Source organism: Lithobates pipiens, unplaced genomic scaffold (assembly GCF_037356315.1).
Source record: "Lithobates pipiens isolate NorthernLeopardFrog02 unplaced genomic scaffold, aLitPip1_a1.2 Scaffold_25, whole genome shotgun sequence".
NCBI classification, from domain to species: Eukaryota; Metazoa; Chordata; class Amphibia; order Anura; family Ranidae; genus Lithobates; species Lithobates pipiens.
This window is the reverse complement of record NW_027507787.1, coordinates 112,507,062-112,529,647: the sequence shown is the minus strand read 5'-3', so window position 1 is coordinate 112,529,647 and position 22,586 is coordinate 112,507,062. Positions and strand designations below refer to the sequence as shown.

At 42.2% G+C, this 22,586-nt stretch overlaps 1 protein-coding gene across 2 annotated transcripts in view; it reads right to left on the bottom strand.

Moving 5' to 3' along the window:
* The window catches only part of TMEM132A (transmembrane protein 132A), a 408,370-nt gene that overhangs the window by 9,909 nt on the left and 375,875 nt on the right, over positions 1 to 22,586 (bottom strand). For both annotated transcript variants that reach the window (XM_077454804.1, XM_077454805.1), the window contains exon 11: positions 6,506 to 7,661. In XM_077454804.1, coding sequence (XP_077310930.1) covers positions 6,534 to 7,661 — 1,128 coding nt within the window. In that variant the 3' untranslated portion in view covers positions 6,506 to 6,533. The remainder of the gene's footprint in view (positions 1 to 6,505; positions 7,662 to 22,586) is intronic.

The following is a 22,586-nucleotide window of genomic DNA, read 5'->3' as shown; positions in this document are numbered from 1 at the left end:
GTAGGGTGCCGATTCCAATTTTTTGTCCGACAAAAGCTGGATGTGCAGACTATAAAATTTTTGTTGAATATGAACACAATGTCTGATTTTTCATACAATTAGTACTGTTTTGGTATAAAAAAAAAAATCATAAGAGCAAGACTACACATGCTCAGAAACAAAAGAATACATACAACATAATACATTACGTCACTTCTGAAGTTGTATTCTGTCGTACAAGAATTTTCGTATGATGAGTAACCTCTTCACTTTCGACATGAGACTAGCATGCAACAAAAAACAGATGAACAGTCATCCGAAAATCGGATCGTACAAGGCTTTAGTTTCAGAATGTCCACTGCAATATTGCAGTCCCGCTTATAAGTTGCTGATTGCCACCATTACTAGTAATAAATAAAAATATCCCATAGTTTGCAGATGCTATAACGCTTGTGCAAACTAAATAATATACCCTTATATTTGTTTATAGCGCAAAAAACATAAAACACAGGAGGTGATCAAATACCACCAAAAGAAAGCTCTATTTGTGGGAAAAAAGGACATACATTTGGGTACATTGTCGCTTGATCGTACAATTGTCAGTTAAAATAACGCAGTGCCATATCACAATAAAATGGCGTGGTTATGGGGAGGTAAATCTTCCTGGAGGTCAAGTGGTTAAAGCTACATATAATTTTGGATCTACAATTTTTTTTTTTTCAAACATGGTTTTTACAGAAAATAATCTCTGCCATTTTATTTAAGGTCTCTTGCACATTGACATAATAATTTGCTGATGTTTCCTGCTGGCAAGGAAGATCCTGAGTGAAACATGCAAGGTGTGTTTTATAAAGATCTCACTTATACAGGCCTAAACGTATATAAGCTATATAAACAAAATTATTTTTCATCTTTTTCTACCTCATATGTACATTTCCATTTTTTATGGCTCTGAATGCATTAAAGATCTAAAGCTGTATGCATTGTGCCACAGATAACAATACACCTTTTGTTGAGATCCTTAAAAAAAAAACCTAGATGTGCTGTTTTTTTTTTTTTCTTTAAATACTTAGGTGAATTGCCAGGCTTTGCAAAAATTTACTTTCAAGAGTATCCCTAGGCAAAGCACATGTTTATAGTTTTGGATACACTTGTAAAGACCGTCTGTCCAGTTTTTATTACTATGTCCATTCCTTTTTTTTGTTCTGGTGATCACTGGGACAGAAAGTGAGGGTAAATACAAAATTTTGGAATTGTCACCATAGCAAGAAGTGAATAGTAATCTTGCAATGGGAGCACCTGTTCTGGTGAGACCTGTGAAAGAGGCAAATGTTACTCACTTTGGGAGATATTCTCTAAATTCCTATTGTATCTCTGGTACAGAAAGTGAAGGCATACTTCCCCAATGGGGGCACAGAAAGCAAAAAAACAAAAAACAATGTTCTAAACCCTTCTATGCTCTATCCAAAGCAAAAACACAAACTACACATCATCAAGACTCTTCCTTGTTGAGAGTTTCAAATGTCTATTGGTTGAACATGGCAGACTTCCAATGTGACATATACTTTAGCCCAAAACTCTGTTGTAGATAGAGTGGGATGGGTTAGAACATCTGCCAGATTTTATTTGCTCTCTGTGTCCCTTGGGGGAATTTCCTTTACTTCCAGAGGGATCATTTAAGGGGAAGTTGGAAATTTGTTTTATATATATAATTTTATTTTTTTATTTTTTTTAATAACTTCAAGTTGTTCATGGATTTATACATACACATAACAAATCCAGCAACAGGTAGGTAATAGAAAGATATACAATATGTCTAATCCAATTATACAAATTCAGTATGCAAACTTCACATATAAATCTTAAAAGGAGCATACCAAAGAAATAGAAAATAAAAACTTATTATCTATGGCAAATCAGGCTGAAGAAATTAAGATTCCAAACAGACATTTTGGGGTAGAAGATGCCCCTTTTTTGAACATACAGATACCCATATCATATCTGCATGCTTGGATTAGACATATTGTAGATATTTTAGACATGCTGTATAGGCATATTTAGTAGCACCTACTTATTTAGTATTACCTACTTTAACTTTATTAGACAATTTGCAGGATGCAATCTCTAGCTTTCTAAATAAAAATGCCTGAAAATAAAAATAAAGCTGCGATATATTTCATTTTTGTATTTTAGTTTAGGGATGCTGTTTTGACAGGACACAGCGCCCTACAGAGGACAAACCGGAGACTACATCCCCCCTTCTTCATAGCACATCTATCGGAGAGAAACCTATGAGGGGATCCGAGCGGATTTGGTGATTACGTGATATCCGAAGGATTGGGTCGTTTTCCGGCTTAATGTATCGAAGGATTGGGTCGGCCTCCGGCTTCCTGTATCGAAACGTCTATGTGATCGCATCTGCGCAGACTGACCTCCCTTAACAGGGGGTCACTGGTGATCTGGTAAGCCTCCATTCACTATTGGTTTACAGAGGTGAAGTGTCCACGTGGTCAAGTATCATTATTGTTGTTTTGAACAAACAAGATTAATCACTTTTTGTTTCATATTTCACATGGGACTTTATATTGTGTCACATCATTTTTTATGATTATTTGGCTTTTTAGTTTGTTTTTCACTCCATTGGACATTTGAGTTACAGATAAATGTCTTTTGACTTTATTGGACATTTGGGTTTTGAAAGTATGCTTCACTAATGATTTTTCACATTATTTAGGTTTTTCACATTATTTACACATATATATTTTTTCTATTAAGTCACATTCATATTTATAGGCTAAGCGCTGCACTTTTACTTTTTCTGTATTTTAGTTTAACCACTTCTACACCGGAGGATTGCGTGGTCGTGCGACGTTGTGCCCAAACAAAATTAACGTCCTTCTTTCCCCACAAATAGAGCTTTTCTTTTGGTGGTATTTGATCACCTCTGCGGTTTTTATTTTATAAACATAAAAAGAGCAAAATTTTGAAAACATTCAATATTTTTTAATTTTTGCTATAATATCCCCCAAAAATATATAAAAAAAACAATTGTTTCTCAGTTTAGGACGATATGTATTCTACATATTTTTGGTAAAAAAGAATAAAACAAAAATCGGAATAAGCGTATATTGATTGGTTTGCGCAAAATTTATAGCGTCTACAAAATAGAGGATAGTTTTATGGCATTTTTTTCTATTAGTAATGGCGGCGATCTGCGATTTTTATCAGGACTTCGACATTACGGCGGACACATCGGACATTTTTGACACTATTTTGGGACCATTGTCATTTATACAGCAATTGATACTATAAAAATGCATTGATTACTGTGTAAATTACACTGGCAGTGAAGGGGTTAACCACTAGGGGGCAATGAAGGAGTTAAGTGTGTCCTAGGGAGTGATTCTAACTGTTAGTGGGCTGGGCTTTTAACACACAGGACAGGGATCACTGCTCTTCCTCTGCGTGACAGGATCGCGGGCACCCAGCGGACATCGAGTCCAGGGGACCCACGGTCAGGGAGACCAAAGGCGGCACACACCTGCACTGCTGGTGCATGCCCATGACACCGCTTCTTAAAGGGGACGTACTTGTATGCCCTTTTGCCTACCAGCGTCATTCTGCAGATGTACATGTGTGTGCTGCTCTGCATTCGGTTAAGGCACCCTTTAACACACAATCAAAACTTTAAAAAACATTTAATGCAAGAATGTCTTAAAGTGATTGTAAAATATTGTTTTTTTTAAATTACAAACATGTTATACTTACCTGCTCTGTGCAGTGGTTTTGCACAGAGCAGCCCAAGTTCTCCTCTTAGGCTCTCCTGGTCCCTCCATCCTGTTGAATGCCCCCACAGCAAGCAGCTTTCTATAGGGGCACCTGAGCTGAGTCACAGCTCCCTGTGTCCATTCAGACACAGAGCCTGGCTAGGCCCCACCCGGTCTCTCGATTGGCTCCTACTGTCAATTAAAGTCAGCCAATGTCACCTCTGCTGTGTCTCAGCCATTCAGGAGGAGCATCCCGGATGGCTGAGGGACTCGTGGACATCACTGGAAAGAGAGGGGTCTCAGGTAAGTATTGGGGGTGCTGGAGGGGGGCTGCTGCACACAGGTTTTTTTTTTATCTTAATGCATAAAGATAAAAAACCTTCTGACTTTACAACACCTTTAAGACTATTATTTTGCTGTACTACTTTTTATCTCTTTTTTTTTGCTATCTACAAATATTGTAGTATGATTTTTTATTTTTTTTGCTTAAAGTGTTTCTAAAGACTGAAGTTTTTTTCCTTCATGCATTCTACACATGAAGGTAAAAAAAACCTTCTGTGTGCAGATTGCCCCCAGAGGTGCTCTCCCAGCTCTCTACCTCATAGTAGTGGGAGCCGTTGGCTCCCTTCCTGCTGCTACAGAGCGTAAGCCTAATTAAAAAATCTAAAAGAGACCCTAATGTAAGGAGGAACTTTGATGTAAGGGGGCTCTGGGGGGACCTTAATGTAAGGAGGGACTTTGATGGGGACCCCAAAGTAAAAAGACTCGGATAGGACCCTAATGTAAGGGGAATCCTGTTGTAAGGGGGAATCTGATCTAAGGGGGGCTCTTTTTTTCCCACTGATCTACTTTATGATTATTGAGGTGGTACAATTGTGCCAGTATGATTTATTTTAGTAAAATCACTGACAAACTAAACATCATCAAAAAGGTCTTATGAGATTATATTTATTCTATTAGATCAAGGGTCTCCAAACTGTAGAAACTAAGAAGAAATCTGATGGGGATCCTGATGTAAGACCTAGTTCACTCTCTTGCAGGTTTGTGGCCCGAGTTTGCATGGGCACGGAAGCCCCATTCATTTGAATCGGCTCCTGTGGCTGTTTTTCCTGCAAAAAAAAAGTGCTTGCACATCTTTAAAATGTGGCCACAAAAGCACCATGCCATTTTGCTGTGGTTACCACATCTGCATACACGCTGTGGGTTGAGATGCATGGGGGTGCCATTAAGAATGAATGTCAGCCTTGCGGGTCTCTACAAAGCAGCACATTTTGGCTGCGGGAACAGATGCGATTCCCGCACCCACAGCTGAATCATGAATAATGCATGGGATGTAAGGGATGTACTTTTATGGGAACCCTGAAGGGGAAAGGGAATGTTTCAAATTTTTTTGCTCATCTACAAATGTTTTACCATTTTTTTTTTTGTTTAAGGTGATTGTAGATGTAATATTGAAGCAACATGATTTCTTCAAATAAAATCACCAACAATGAAAGAAGAAGGCAGAGCTCAAGGAAGAAGCCACAGCCCTTGAAAGGCATAATGCGCTTCTGTATGAATGGACACGGTTCCAGTGGCATACTGGGATTTATACTTTTGTGAGTACATTGATATTGTTGTTGTTCTCTAATAAAGAGTATGTACGGTAATTACACTGGGCTGGTGCACCTTCTTCGGTTTGCATTTTGGTGTTGGTTTTCCCTGAATTGAAGTGGGCAGCAAGGCCGATGTGGTGTGTGCTTTGGAGGACCTCAGTGGTGGCTAATCTGTTCTCATAGACTACATTCAAATGGAGCCTGCTCTAAGTGTACATTGTCAGACTTTCTTGAGGGCCTTTCCTATTTGGAGCGCTGGCAAGAGCTTCTGTTTTTTCTGTATAAAACCACCAAACTTAACAACACTAAAAAAGTGTAGAAAACTTAGATAAAATCTTGTAGCGGCCTGAAGTATGGAGATTCCTTATCTATCTGGCAGCTGATGTGCACAGTCTACTCTCACCCCCTACCCAACTGATATGCACAGTTCTTGCCTGCCCCCCCAGCAACAGCATAGATTTCTCCTACTTACTATGTACTATAATCCGAATTACAGAGCTAAGGGGGACCCCAATGTAAGGGCATACTTGGATGTATGGAGGGCTCTGATGGGGATACCAATGTAAGTGAGGACCCTGAAGACTCTCTCCTCCAACATTCATCACAACGACATCTGATCCTATCCCCTAAAATCAGACGGATGGGGAATCTAGTCCCCATCCGTCTGGCAGATCTGATGAAAGTCGGATGGAAACGGACAGGAGGTCCATTTTCCATCCGACTGCCCACAGAGGAAAGTGGCTGTGGAGCGGAGCAGACACGGACCTGTCATCCACTTGCGCAGTGGTGTTCAGCAGACAGATTCCCCACTGAGCGGATGGAGGAGCCTTATATATTCATTTAAATATTATTCAAACCTTTGTAAAATATATGATGTGCCCCTTGTACTAAAGAGATCCCTGTATTGATCATGTGTATATTTCACTCTTCCTCATTCTTGCAAGAATAGAAAGTTCATAAAAATGCGAGTGTTACATTTTTCAGTTATGAATACTATAACTATGGTTTGTTTCAGGACCCTCAATGTTATTTGCTGAATAACACTAGGACATCTCATACCATAACAATGGAATGGAAAATACATATGCTACTACCAGAGTCTAAAGAAGGTGGATTATCTCAGGGCATTAATATTTCTTAACCCTAAGTTTTTTTCTTACTTACTTTACGTTGTTGAAATTAAGTCAATCTTCTAACATTTGTGCTTGGCTACATTTCCTATACCCTGTGTAACCTCTCTCCTCCTTTCTCCGTGATGAGTTGTTTCACTTCTGATTCTTTCCATATAGCTCAGGATTTCCTGAGGTTCCCTCATACCCATGTCTTTGCATACCCACATGATATCTTCCTCACTGGCTACCAAAATGGAGCGCACAGAGGGATCATCAGGTCCTCTTTCTATTTTTCTATCTCCTTGTGGGATTATCGATCTTAAAGAAGGCAATCCTGGCTTTTTAGCTTCCAAGCAGGCTCTAGAGTGGCTTACAGGTGTAGAGAATGAGCCAACATGAGAGTTATGACCACCAGTAGTCTCAGGCCCTACTGAATGTCTCACTGGGTGGAATGTACTGGTGAGGCTTTGTGGTCCCGTCTCTCTTCCTTCCCACTGTCCTCTTTCTTCCTCTTCTTCACTTACTGCTCCCTGGGATCTTGGTCCATTAACTTCAGGCCCTTCCAGCCATACCCAGTTTGGTGCCTCAGGATTCCCAGGACCCTCAGGTGCTGATTTTTTTCTGTGTCTCCTTATAAAAGTCAGACAACTAATAAAAAATAGGAGGGTTAGCAAAGAGAAAAGGGCAAGAAGCCCATAGAGTCCTTCTTCTAAGCCAGGTATTCCCCAACGGGTTGTGACAATATCAGCAACGCCAGAAAGAGATTTTTCATCTTCAGCGACTGTGTTATCACTTCTTAGAATTATGTCACTTGTGCCAGGAATAACATTGTTAACAGCTAAGACTTTATCACTATCCTTAGAAGTCAGATCACTGTCATTCTGTAATATGTCGTTTCCAGGATATTCACCATGTGTTACATTTCTTGGGAATATAATCCGGACATAGCCAGCACTGAGCAGTCCTGAAGAATCTCTTCTGCATCGCTCTGGCAAGTAAAGAGAAGTACGCAGCAGGGGCCCTTCACCTGGACTCTCAAAAATTAATATAGGCAAGGACCAAGAGTGTGCTGACACCACCGGTTGATGAACTGATAAAATATGGTCATCTGATGATACAACAGATAATGATAATTCCAGGGGATCATAGAGGGTTAATGGTGCAGCTGACATGTCACTGAACATCAACCATACAGACATAACAGATTCCTGTGTGAAAAAAAACAAACACAGAATTACATACAAAGAATTAAATTACGAAGACTACCTAATGAAAAAAAAATCTCTGCCAACGTGTTCAGTGAAAATATGTACAGCTTCATCTGAAAATAATTTGTGCCTAAAAATGAACTTGAACTTACTTTAGATATGAGTAAAGTGTACAACTATATTGAACACGCAAACACAATGTCTAAAAACAGTAATCAATGGTAGCAAAGAAAAAAGTTACATTTTATCATGATTTTCTGGTAACAATAAGGATACAAAGTAGAAGGGGGGTTATAAAACTGGACAGATTTTTTTTTATTATCTTTTTCCCCATTGGAGAGATTTGCCTTCACTTCCTGACCCACAGTCAAAACAGGAAGTGAGGGGAAATCCATGCAAATTAAGGAAATCCCTTGGTCCGCTGGCCTGGAGTGAAACGCAGGTTAACCAGAATTGGAAACAATGGGAACTCTACAGAAGACGAATTTCCATTAGAAAAAAGCCAGAAACACAAGCGCGTTGTGGGCCCTATAAGTGGATGTTTCTTAAGAGAGGGTAAGAGATCGTTGAAGCACTATGGGTACCTATGTAGTAACACAACTCTGGACCTGTTCAAAGTTCAGGCAGAGTTGAAGATAGCCATAACGATACCAATTAAGCAAACCTAGCGCAGTCGGCAACACAGGGCAGCTGCAATTTGCAAGCTTGTACAGTGTGAATTGGCCTCAATAGCACTGAGCTCCATGTGGTTACACAGGACACTGCTGTGGAAACACAAGAATCACACACAGATGACACTGAGCAGGGCCACTTTATGTATTGCCTGTAGGATTTTACAAATGCACAGCCTCGGTTGACAACGTTAACTACCTTAATATTGGACACATTCACCCCTTCTTTCCCAGACCAATTTTCAGCTTTCCGTGCTCTCACATTTTGAATGACAATTACTCAGTCATGCTACACTGTACCCAAATTAAATTTTTATCACTTTGTTTACACAAATAGAGCTTTCTTTTGGGGGTATTTATTCACCACTGGGGGTTTTTTTTCTGCGATATAAGTGAAAAAAGAGTGAAAAAAAAAATATTTATAATACGAGGAAATAATTTCCTCATAAATTTAGGTCAACACGGGGGGGACTTAAATGTCTTTATGTACTTTATGTCCTCTGACTACTTTGCACTGTACTGCGTTGTTTTGTACTGACTGTGATTATTTGGACTGTATACGTGCACACTTCTGGATAAAATTTTTTTAGGTCAACATGTATTCTGCTACATGTCTTTAGTAAAAAAAAAAAATACAAAAAATCCTGATAAATGTATGATAATTGGTTTGTGTGAGTTATAGTGTCTACAAGCTATGCTACGTATCACTGAAAATTGATCAATCCTGATGTACTGACTGCCTATCTAATTTCTTGAGGTCCTGAAATGTCAGGAGAGTACAAATACCCCTCACATGAACCCTTTTTGTAAAGATGACAGTCCAAGGTATTTAGTAAGAGGCAAAGAAAGTTTTTTGATGTTGCAATTTTTTGCCCACAACTGCTTGGAAAATGAAGAGTTTTTTTTTTCCTCCACAAAATGGCACGTTGATCACTGGGACAAACGTGGCAGATGATCGTCTGGTTCTGAGTCATCATGTGCAGAGGGGGGGGGGGGGGCACCGCTACGTAGGCGCCCGCCAGGTATCCCAATCCACCTCGCGGAACCCTGCGCTCCACCTTCGGCTTCACTTACGGCCAGCAAGAGGAGACGTGAGGAGATGCTGAGCCGGCTGGAGTGGAGCGCGATCACCCGCTGCGCACAGTGAGTGTGTAGCTCAACCAGCTTGCTGGTCCCCTCCTCCTAGCCTTCCCCTGTCCCACCTGTAATCTGAAGAAACAGACTCTGAGCCCCACTGTTGCTGCCTGTTGCCCACCATCTGCTGCCAATCTCTGGGGGCAAAATATTGGAATGACTGGAAGTACTTGAAGCACCCTCAATAAATCAGCTGTGTAGATGGTGGAGATGCTTGCCTGCCTTTTGCGGAACCTCATAGAGCTTAAGACGCTGGAGCCATCGTAGTACTACTGCCACTGCCACAGTCACTGTTACTGCAGCAAATAATAATAATAATAATACAATTTATAACGCACTTTCCATCAAAAGACCTCAAAGTGCTACATAGTTACAATAAAAACAGATAGATAACATAGTTCAAAAGAATTTGCTAAAAAGAAAGGTCTTCAATCCCTTTTTAAAATTTTCAGTAGACTGAGAAACCCTCAAACTATCAGGCAAAGCATTCCACAGACGTGGGGCAGCAGCACAAAAAGCCCTATCTCCCATTGTTTTCAATCTAGTTTTTGGAATCTCTAGACAATTCAAATTAGTTGAGTGAAGGGAACGAGGTACATTTTGCAATCTAAGAAGTTCCTTAAGATAAGGTGGAGCATGTCCATATATGCATTGATGGGTAAGAAGAGAGACCTTATACTCAATCCTAGCAGAAACCAGGAGCCAATGAAGAGATTTAAGAATCTGAGTAATATGCTCATGCTTCCGCACTCTCATTAGGATCCTCGCTGCAGAGTTTTGAATATACTGTAACCTCTGCAGACTCTCTCGGAATCCCAATGAGAAGTGCGTTGCAATAATCCAGCCTAGAGGAGACAAAAGGCATGAACCAACCTTTCAGCATCAGAAAAGGAAAGAATAGGACGAAGTTTAGAGATATTACGAAGATGGTAGGAAGAAGTCTTACATACTTGATTTATATGTGCTTCAAAGGTGAATTGGGAATCTATTTTTACACCAAGATTAGTAACTACGGACGAAACTGGAATTTTAGAGCTTGAAAAGGCAATACTGGTTATCAACGATGATTTAATCTGGTGAGACATTCCAATCATGATAAACTCAGTTTTGGAGCTATTTAGTTGCAAAAAATGTTGTTCCATCCATTCCTTTATCTTCTCCAAACAGGCGGTAAGGACTGAAAGGGGTGACTGCACAGAAGGAATTTCAGCTGCAGCTTTTACATAAAGCTGTGTATCGTCCGCATAACAATGAAATTAGATATTCTAATGCTTGATAATATGGCCCAAAGGAGTAAGATAAAGAATGAACAGAATCGGGCCAAGCACTGACCCCTGGGGGACTCCGCAGGTAACCACATGCGGCTTAGATTTAAAATGACCCAGTGTAGTTTGTTCAATCCTATCTGTAAGATATGATTCAAACCAGCTGAAGGCTAAATTATTTAGTCCGACATTATAACGAAGCCTATCTAAAAGAATGCCATGATCGACAGTGTCGAACGCAGCCGACAAATCCAACAGGATAAGTAAAGATGGAGAGCCGGCATCAGATGACATAAGATAAATAATAATACCACCACTGACATTGTCATTGCTGCTACTGGCACAGCATCTTTGCTGCACTGGCAACAGCCTCAACTAATACGATGGTGCTGTTTTTGCCGACAAGAGAGAGCCTGCTGTGAGATCCCCTTGGACAGCGCAGAGGAGGTGAGTGACTATTACAATCACTATAGGGGTAAGCAGGAATTCCGCAGTTATTATATCTGCTGTGTTTGATCTTCTGTGGAGGGAAGACCCTATGAAATGTGGGGGTACCCAATGCAAAGTCTTAGGAAAGGCTCTGGAAGGAGCCACATACTCCCATCTCTCAATAAAGTTTGAAGAAGATGTTATATTCAAGACAAGAGAGCACTGGGATCAGGACTGATGAATGACAGACATTGAAATCAGCAGAGGAATATAGAGACAGTAATTCAGATATTTTTTCCAGCAGATTTGTAGTAGACTAGTAGTACAATAAAAAGAGGGGAGCATATGCCTGAAACTGGGCTGCTTACCTAATATATCCATCTACTCCACATTCTTAAGGATATATGTGAGGTGGGGGCTAAACTCAAATTGAGTGCTGTCGCGGTTGCTCTCCTAGGCTCAGTTTGAAATGGACAATTTAACAACTGTTATATAATACTGTTATTATACTAAGGAAATCTTGGTGGAATAGGAAGCCTCACAGTAAGCCTCACTACTTAAGTTTAATATCAACAACACTTCACAGCTGGTGTCTCACTTCTTCTGCTCCAGGGCTGTTATGTTATGTGACTGAACCTCATTCATATTCCTAATACATTTAAAGATACCTCAAACCCCATTGTATTAGAACTTTTGGAGTGATCCCCATCATACCACCACATAATTTTTCTTTTCCTCTCTCTCTCATTTTATGCTCCACCTTGCGACTGTAATATGATGGCTAATGTGATTACCAAGTGATCATATAAGCTTGAGACTTCCTTTTATTTTATTTTTTATACCTTGGAGTCACTGGAGAGGCACTGGAGAATAGGAAAGGTTAAGAAAGATGGAGCTCTTAGATACTCATACTGAATAGACTGACATGAGGGGGAAATCAAACAAAAGTGGCAAAAGTGCACTACCTGCCCCAAGTCCGGGAGGTATTCAACGGTATATGGCTAATAACAGCAGTATAATAGAGGAAGGGCAGGGTAGCCCAAGTTCAGGGGCTCCCCTGCAGTCAGGCTTAAATAGACAGAAAATGGAGAGAGTAAAGCTGGGAAAGTTAATGGTGCAAAGACAATAGGCTCAAAATGTGATGGGAGTAGTCCACAAGGCAGTGTTAAAACGCAATCTAAAGTCCAGGAGGAGGCGGAGGAGAAAAGAGCGGGAGACGTGGATTCAGTAGGGGAAAGAAGCACGCAATCCCCACCCCAGGAGGAGGCACCACAAATAAGGAGATGTTAGAGATATTCGCTAAAATGGAAGTATCACTGAAAGTGGACATTGCTGCAGTAAGGGCAGACATTGGGCTGGCCCTTGGGAGGGTGGAAGAGACTGAGGAAAGATTATATGCCCATGATCAGAGACTTGATGAAATATCGGAACAAGTAATTTCCCTACAAAGAGCGAACAGAGCCCTCCTTTATAAATTAGAAGATAAAGAGAATCGGAGCCGGAGGAAGAATGTGCGTATCAAAGGCCTCCCCGAGACATACAGGAATGCGGAATTAAGAAAAATAGCATAACAGCTATTCAACCCTTTATTAGATAGAGAAACTACAGAGATCTTAAAAAATAGATAGAATTCATAGGATTACATGTCATCCCGCATTAAGGTCTGAGAGTCAGAGATGTGATAGTGAGGTTTCATTATGCGGAAGAGAAAGCTCAAATTACGGTAAAAATGCGGACACTCCCAGGAATAGCCTATAATGCGGCAGAACTACAGGTTTACTCGGATCTGTCTGCGGAGATACGGACGAGAAGGAGATTATTAAAACCCCCAACGGAATTGATAGTAGCATCAGAAATATCTCATCAATGGGGGTTTCCAGCCTGCCTGATAGGAAGAAAGGATGGTCGCTCTGTAGTTCTGCACTTTCCTGAGGACTTGAAGGACTTCTGTGATAAATTGGATATCTCACCCCCTTACCTTACTGGAATGGGGAGAGGGGGAGGGAATCCAGTTATTTCAGAGAAAACTGAAATGAAAGAGAACAGTAGGGAGAGAAGAAGGGGAAAAAAGGGGGAAGGAAAGAGAAAAAGACAAAAAAAAAAAGGAAAGGAAAATAGGAGGAAAGAGGGGGGGGGGGGGAAGAATGGAAAGAAGTGAGGATTAAAAAAGCACGGTGGGATGGGGATTGAAGGGGGAAGGGGTGGCGGGATCGGGGTGGGATCTGGACGGCCTAAGATGGGTGCCCCCCGGGGACTACAGAGAGAAGGCAACATGAGGAAGAGGTCAGCCAGGTCCATAGACGAAAAAAAAAAGGGGGGTTCTTTCCAGCCTTTTCAGGTGTTTTTTTTCAGGAGGGGACATGGGGGGAGGGGTAGATGATTTTAGGGTTGGTTTTTTTCCTCATTCCTTCTCTGTCGTTCAGATATTTCCTGGGCTTGATCATACACTCCCAATACCTCTTAAGAAGTAATACATGGTAGTGGTCAATTTGATTACGTACAATGTAAGGGGGCTAAATACAAAAGCAAAAAGATTTAAAGTAAATAAACTTCAATTCTTGGGGGCAGGTGTGGCATTGTCTCAAGGAGATGCATATCACACATATTGCAGGGATTAGATTGGCATCAAATCAATTTCCTGTCTGATTCTATGGCGACACTTCATCCCCACGCTCTAGAGGTGTAGCCATTGGCTTTAACAGGACAACAAGGTTTGAGGTGGAGGAGCGTCTGGTCGACTCAGAGGGAAGGTATTTATTTATAAAGGGGAAATTATTTAGCATGAAATGTACGATTGTGAATGTTTATGCTCCGAACAAGAACCTTGATAAATTCCTCAAGAAAGTATTAAAAAAATTCGATGGAATCAAGGAAGGTAAACCGATTATTGCAGGGGACCTGAACTGGAGTATCAACCCAAAGGTGGATACCTCAGGGGGGTTAACCGATCCACAGTGAAAAGACAGAATAGAGTAAAAAAAAGCACTGGCAAACTGGCAGTTGCTAGACGCCTGATGGATTAGTCACTTAAAGGAACGCGATTACACCTATTTTTCCCATTCATACATCCTTTTCTAGGATTGACTATATATTAATAGAACACCAATTAGTCCCATTTCTTAAAAGGGCAGAAATTGCCCAGTGAAAAAAAAGGGACCATGCCCCAGTGAAAATCCAACTTGAAATACAGGGAGAACCTTGCTCGGGGAAAGCTTTGGAAGCTAAGTGACTCATTGATCCAGGAGTAAGAATCAATCAGTAGGATTAAGCAGGAACTAACAACCTCTTTTGAGCTTAATGATATGCCAGAAATGTAATGCGCTACTCTCTGGGAAACACATAAAGCAGTAATAAGGGGGGCTTTGATTGGGATTGGAGCAGGGAAAAAGGAGGAAAGGGAAAATAGAAAGCTTAGTTAAACAGTGAGATCCATGAGCTAGAGCAAAGAACTAAGCCTAAAGGGATACCTGAAAGACGAGAGCTAAGAGGAGAGAAATAGAAGAGCTTTTAGAATAGAGAAAATGCACATTCCACACCATAAATAAGGAAAGATACCAGTGGGGCAATAGATCAGGTAAATGGATTGCGAGAAGGGTGAAGGAAAAAAAGAACAGGACCTTTATACCGACGATTAGAGATGAGAGGGGTGAGAGGTTATTCTCCCCCTCGGATATTGCCAGAAAATTCCACTCTTATTATAGTGCCCTCGACAATATAAGGCAGAAAGGAGAAGATATGGGAAAGCAGAGGGAAAGGAAGTACCTACGGGATTTGGACTTCCCGAGGGGGGAGGAGGAGGAGATGGAAGCCTTGGAAGCCCCCATATCGCAGGAGGAAGTGGAGAGGGCAATTAAGAATACCGCCCTAGGAGGAAGCCTGGGTCCCGATGGATAATCCATTTTATATTATAACGTTTTTTTTAAGTACTTAGCTCCCAAATTGTGCGATTATTTTAATGCAGTGGGAGAGGGTGAGAAGTCACTTTTAGCACATATAGCCTGGATTCTGAAAGATGGTAAAGACCCAGCAGCACTAGAGAGTTATAGGCCAATTTAATTATTAAACTCGGATATAAAGCTCTTTTCAAAAATCATAGCAGAGATTGAAATTATATTTACTGAAATGAATTCATAATGACCAGGTGGGGTTTGTCCAAGGGAAAATCTATACTCTTGGTGCAGGAATTTATTAGGAAGGGTACCCCCACGGTTATGTCAATCGATGCCGAAAAGGCTTTTGATAGAGTTGAATGGGGGTTTATGTTTGAGACGTTAAGACATCAAGGGCTGGGCGAGAAGATGATGAGATGGATTAAGTCCCTCTACTATCATCCGACTGCTAGAGTTAGTGTAAATGGCACCCTGTCTTGCCCCCTTGATTTATCCAACGGGACAAGGCAGGGTTGCCCACTCTCCCCACTCTAATATAATTTACGCTAGAACCTCTCTTGGCTGCAATACACAAAAATCAAGACATCCAAGGAATTCGGGTGGGAGATTTTCAGACGATCTGCTCTGTTACATCTCGAAGCCCAGAATAACAATCCCCAACTTGTTAGAGGGGATGTTCCCCCCTGGAGACTTTCTCACATCTCTGGTGGGAGTGTATTAAAATACAAACTTACTGGGATGGAATAATAGAAGTAATTTTTGATATAACAGGTGAACGGATCAAAAAACAACCATGGGTATGCTTGGTCCATGACACAGAGAAGGGGGTGACCCAATATAGATTGACTTTAGTTCCATACTTGTTGAACGCCGCTAAAGCCTTGATTCCATGCCTCTGGAAAAACTAGGAGGCTCCGACGATGAAAGAGTGGATAATGAGGGTGGAGTGGACGAGAAACATAGAAGAGTCCTTACATAGAACAGAAGATACAAGGGAGATATATCAAAAGATATGGCGACAATGGCTTGATTTTAGGAAAACAGTGTGATATTTGGGTTTGATAGAAGGATAGAGTTGACAAAGAGGGATGTGGCAGGGAGTCCCCCTTTTTTTGGGGGGGGGGGGGGGTGGGAGTGAAGGAAAAAATGTTACATACATGTGATGTAAATAATGACTGTAAAAGTTTGTACGCCTAATAGAGAATGCTTGTATAAGGGAAAAAAAACTTTAAAATAAAGAATATAAAAAAAAATGTGGCAGATGATCCCAGACAGGTGTGTGCAGATTTGCACTGGGACAGTTGTGGCAGATGACCATGGACAGCTGTGTGCAGATGTGCACTGGGACAGATGTGGCATATGATCACAGACTGATGTGCGCAGATGATCACAGACAGATGTGCGCAGATGATCACGGACAGATGTGCGCAGATGATCACGGACAGATGTGCGCAGATGATCACGGACGGATGTGGGCAGATGATCACGGACGGATGTGGGCAGATGATCACGGACGGATGTGGGCAGATGATCACTGGGACAGATGTGTGGCAGAGGATCACTGGGACAGATGTGTGACAGGTGTTTTTTTTACTGTGTGGGGACACTGTGACATGACATTGTTTTGGGGACACTAGCTGGGTGATTAGTATGTAAAAAGCTGTAAAAATCAGCTCAAACATCGATGCCCGGCTCGCAGCACAGATCCACTCTCCTTCTACTCACCGACAGGCTCTGTGTAAGGAGAAGGAAAGCCGATCGCCTGGCAATGGCTCTCTGCATACATTACATTATGGCTGTGATTGGCCCTCCTGATCCCATGATGGATGTGTCCAATCACAGAGCACTCCTGACGATCCGAGATGCAGCGTGGCCTGGGGACACGAGCGCATTGGGGCTGCACGGGCACGCGGATGCGCGATCCCGCTTCTTCTGAGAGACGTTCGCGGACAAGATACCCACCTAGGTGGGAGGAGGTTACAGAACATTTTGGTGGTTTGAGAGAGGAGACTTCCCTGTGTGGCCTGTTAAAGCGTACCACTACTGCAGAAAGTCGCACGAGTGATAGAGGATCAATTCCCATCTTTACCCACTTCAATATCAGATACATTAACCCCTTTTCTGCCTTGGCTAATTTTCAGATTTCAAAGCTGTCACACTTTGAATGACAATTACTCAGACATGCAACATAATTTTTTTTGAGACAGATAGAGGGGGCTCAAGATTTGTATTGGTGGTATTTAGTCACCACTTTCTATTTTTTTTTTTTGCTAAGTAAATCCATTTTGGAAAAAAGGTCATTCTAAGTGCGCATTCGCACGACGCCTTGATCGGGCTTTGTTCACCTCTGGCCAAAAAGAGCTATATTTAGCGACGGGGGGGGGGGGGCTGGTGGCGATCGGAACATAGAGGGATCAACCATCAGTGGATAGTGCAGCGGAGAGTGGCGAGGAGCAGCTCACATAAGAAGAGGCCCTCCCAGCAAACTAGTAAGACCCGCTCCTCACAGGCCAAGCAGCAGTCTCCCCAGGCTAAGATGGCACCCGGGAAGGGAGAAACGCAGCCCACAGCCCCTCCAGCAGCAGATGACTCCATGGGCCGAGCAGAAGCAGGGAGAGGAAGCCGCACATCAAGGCAACCTCAACGCCCATCAGCAGTCCTCTTGGCAGACTCAGCATAATCAAACTGCCGTGGAGAAAGCCAGCCCTTTGCTCAAAGACTGTTCCCCACAAGCCATGATGGTGACTAAGAGGAGAGATCCAGCACGAGTCGGGGGTCAGGATCAGAGGACAGCGCCATCCTGTTCAGGTATCATAACCCATGCTGAAGTCCACAGGGACCCCTTCTCATCCCAGTCCCAGGAAGGGCTCTTCTCCCCACAGAGCGAACACCCACAGTTGTCTCCCTTGTCGGGTTCCCCTGACCGGGCCCTATTATTTACAGACTCTCCAGCCTCCTCTACAGACAGATGGATGGCTGAACTTGCAGAAATTGCGAGTCATTGAGTCAAAACAGCATTGTATCTTCTCAGCCACCTGCCCCTGCCATCACATACTCCGGAGATACAGTTCCCTTAGCTAGATTCTCTGCCCTTCTACAACAAGAACTGTCCAAAGCCTGCAATATCATTACTTCTGGCATGAGGAATGATTTTCAAAACATAGGAGAGAGGCTGGATACCATTGAGTCCAAAATGGATGGCACAGTGAAATGAGTGAACCAAAACTCTAGAATGATCACATCTCTCCAGGACCAACTAGACCAAGCGAACGCAAAGATCGAAGATTTAGAAAACAGGTCTAGGAGGTAAAATTTTCGGGTACGAGGCCTCCCAGAGACAGAAGTGAACCTAGAAGAATACATGCCCTAATGATGCAATTAATACTGGACATCTCCCCCCATCAGTTGGAACTGGATAGGGTACACCGGGCCCAGACAGCTCCCAGACCAGACGGACTACCGCGCAATGTGATAGTCAAACCGCACTTTTACAGGATTAAGGAAAGAATAATGATGGAAGCAAGACAGAAGGGAGAAATATCTATGGCAGGACACATGGTCCAGATTTTTGCAGACATAGCCCAGATGACAATTTAGAAGAGAAGAGCGCTGAAACTGCCTCAGAATCAACTCATCAATCATCACATCAAGTATCAATGGTCATTCCCATTCAGACTAACATTTTCCTATAAGGGTAAACCCCACTCTTTCACTGACTTCCAGTCCGGCGAGGCGCTGCTCCAGGACCTGGGCCTACTCTCTATGGAACCACAGCCTCCCAACACCCCCATTGACGAGGGTTGTCCGTTGTGCCCCTTGTGGTCCCGACAGGGAAGAACCAGGGCCAGGAAGTCTCCACCAGTTACTTGAATACGCATGAAACTACCATATTCAAATTTAGTCCCAGGGGATGTCCCTCCCACAAACGGACTAGGTCTGCCTTGAAGACTCAGATGCTGTTCCTTGACTGTTCCTGTTCTACCTTGCTTTTGTAAAGGGTAATGTTATTGGTTCAATTTACAGAGAAGAGACAGCAGTTTTCCAAGAAGAAGATCCAGCCCCTGACCTCAGATCGAGCCTCACACCTGATTAGGGGAAAACAAAAGAGGGAAGGAAGAAAGCTAATTTATTGGATTTTTGTTTTTTGTGATACTCTGTTTGGGTTTGATTTGTTTTTTCTTTCAAAACTTTTAAAAGTTAAATTTTTCCTATATTTTTCCCACTATCCAACGAAGCCTTAAGTCCGGGGGGTGGCCCTGTCCGACCCTCTCAGTTGATGAATATGTGGGGCCTGGGGGGAAGCGCATGCCACTTGCGGTGAACTTGTCACTACAATGAGAGTGGGGACAACTTCACAACAAAAAATGGGGACTTGGCACCCCAGTAGTCACACTGCAATGCAGTGTACAGGTTTCTTTTGTCTGACATTATTGGTTATAATGGTCACCCCCGGGATGACAATGAATGTACAGTCTTATTTCTGTTTTTACATCTCTAACTCCACTTTTCCTCCCTCTCAAATCTCTTTTTCTTTGGATGCACTCCCGTGCCAAGTAGGGGTCCGAACGAAGGACCCTGAAGTCCCCCGAAATGACCTCTTCAAGCTGCCACACAATGAGTACACCCTGCCGAATAATTATGACAAGTAAGCCTCAACCGACCTACTCTATAGTAACGCATAACGTACAGGGCCTAAATTCTCCAGCTAAAGAGCAAAGGCATTTCAACAATACTACAAAATGGGGGCGGACATCTTACTTTTATAGGAGACACACTTTTCACGGAACTTAGCCCCTAAATATTTTTTTTATTTTCTTATTTTTGCAAAACAACATATACAGGTTTCAATTACATACTTTTTTAATAACATTACTAATATTCCCAATCCCTTACCCGATCCCCGCCCCAAAAAAACACACAACAAGCCCCCGAACCCCTACTCAGCTCCCCTCATTCCTCTCCCTCTCCATCCTTATATAATACTCCTTTTTCAAAAATGCTCCCCATTGTTGCCATTTACTTAGATGTTTTTGACCTGTATCCTCCAGTGTCTGTATGGACTTCTCTATTACCCTTGTATGTTCTACTTTCCGAACCCACTCTGATACTGTCGGGACCTGCACAGTCTTCCAATGGCACGGGATCAAAGATTTAGCTACATTCAATAGGACTGGGGTCATTGTACCTCTGTATTGCGCAATCCCTTTCTTTGTGTCATGGAACAGGCATTCCCATGGAGAATTTCCCACCCTTTCCCCTGTCACTAAAAATATAATTTCTCTTATTTTCTCCCAGAAGGGGGTTATTTTAGGGCAGTCCCACCATATATGCTTGAAGGACCCTGGTCCCTTGCATTCCCTCCAACAGAGCATCTGATTTTCTTCACTGAACCTCTGTATTCTCTGGGGCGTCAGGTACCACCTCGCTATTAATTTAAAGGACATTTTGATCGTTTGGACATCTCTTGCCAAGGAATGGGTCATTTTAATTATTTTACTCCTATGCTCCTGATTTCTCAAAGGTCCTATTTCTTCCTCCCATTTCCCCAGATAATCTGGAAGCCCAACGTCTACCTCTTGCTTTAATATCTTGTATATTTTGGAGACCCTTTTCTCTAAACATTGTGATTCCTTAAATAATTTCTCTAATGGTCTAAGTTGTGTCTTTCCTCTTAATGGCTGTGGTAATCCTTGAATAAAGTGAGCCATTTGCGTGTATCTCCAGTTATCTAGTGGCCTACGACCCCATTCTTGTGTGATTTCCCTAAAAGTGCTTATCCTATTCCCTTTCATTACTTATATCAATGTTATTTCCTCTCTTTTTGCCCACCTACTAAAGTATAAACGCTCCTCTTTCCCTGGGGGGAAATAATTTGTCCAACAGTGACATTAAGGGGGAATTATAGTGCCAGTTGTGTCTCTTATTTATTTTATCCCAAATTTTTAACGTGTGCCTAGTTAAAGTGCAAGTGCTGTTCCCTAAATCCCTATATTGGGGGGGTATCCATATCATTTTAGCTAACTCCGTGTTACTTAATGTGACTTCCAACTCTACCCAGCTCTTCTCTTGTTTGTTATGACACCAATCCGCTACCCTTGAAATTATTATCGCCTCATAGTATTTCGTGAAATCTGGGAGTGCTACACCTCCTCTCTCTTTCTCCTTCACTAAAACATTATAGGCTATTCGTGGCTTCTTACGTGCCCATATAAATGACAATATCATTGATTTTACCTTTCCAAGGTAGCTTAAGGGCAGGGGGACTGGGATCATTTGAAGCATATAAATTACCAGTGGTAATATGAATATCTTTATTGCGTTTATCCTCCCCATCCATGTGAGGGCTTTATGTCTCATTTTATTTATATTGTCCTTAAATTTATTCAATATTGGTGCATAGTTAGCCCCATAAAGGTTGACCGTTTGTGCCGTCAATTTTATGCCCAGGTAAGTCAATTCTCCTTTACACCACTTAAATGGTAACTGAGAGCCTAACACTATCTGTTCCGCCTCTGTTAAATTTACGTTTAGGATTTCCGATTTAGTCGCATTTATTTTAAAATTAGATAATCGCCCGAACTGCTCGAACTCTTTGAGGAGGGATGGGATTGTTGTTCTTGGGTTGACTATGTACACCAGTACATCATCTGCAAATGCAGAGACTTTGTATTCCCTCCCTCCCACCCGGAGACCTCGTATATCCCAGTTCCTCCTTATTGCAACTAACAATGGTTCCAATGAAATCACAAACAGAATCGGTGAAAGGGGGCATCCCTGCCTTGTCCCGTTGAACAGTTCCAGGGGGCGAGACAGGGATCCATTCACTCTAATTCTTGCTGTCGGTTGTAAATATAGGAATTTAAGCCATCTCAGCATCTTTTCTCCCAGTCCCAGATGTTCTAGTATCCCATCTATGAACTCCCACTCTACTCTGTCAAAGGCCTTTTCGGCATCTACTGACAGCAGTACTGTGGGGATCTCTCTCCTAGTAGCTTCCTGGATCAGCGCTATGGACTTCAGGGAATTATCTCTCCCCTCTCGCCCCTGGACAAACCCCACCTGGTCCGGATGTATCCATTTCGGGAGGAGGGTTTTTAGTCTTTCTGCCATTATTTTCGCAAAGATCTTTATATCCGTATTTAATAGGGAGATCGGCCGATAACTCTCCAGGGCTGCTGGATCCTTACCCTCTTTCAAAATCAAGGTTATATGTGCACATAGGGCCTCCTCCCGGAACCTCTCTCCCGCTCCCACTGCATTAAAATAGTCACAGAGTTTCGGTATTAGAAACTTCTGGAATTTCTAATAGTACAGGATAGAGTATCCATCGGGACCTGGACTCCCCCCGAGGGCTGTATTATTAATTGTTCTCTTCACTTCCTCTATTGTTATCGGGGCTTCTAGTGTCTCTATCTCCTCCTTTTCTCCTCTGGGGAAGTCCATGTCCCGAAGATACTCTTCTATTCTTCCTTTCCTTGTCCCCTTATCTCCCCCTTTCCCTCTTATATTATACAGCTCACTATAGTACGTGTGGAA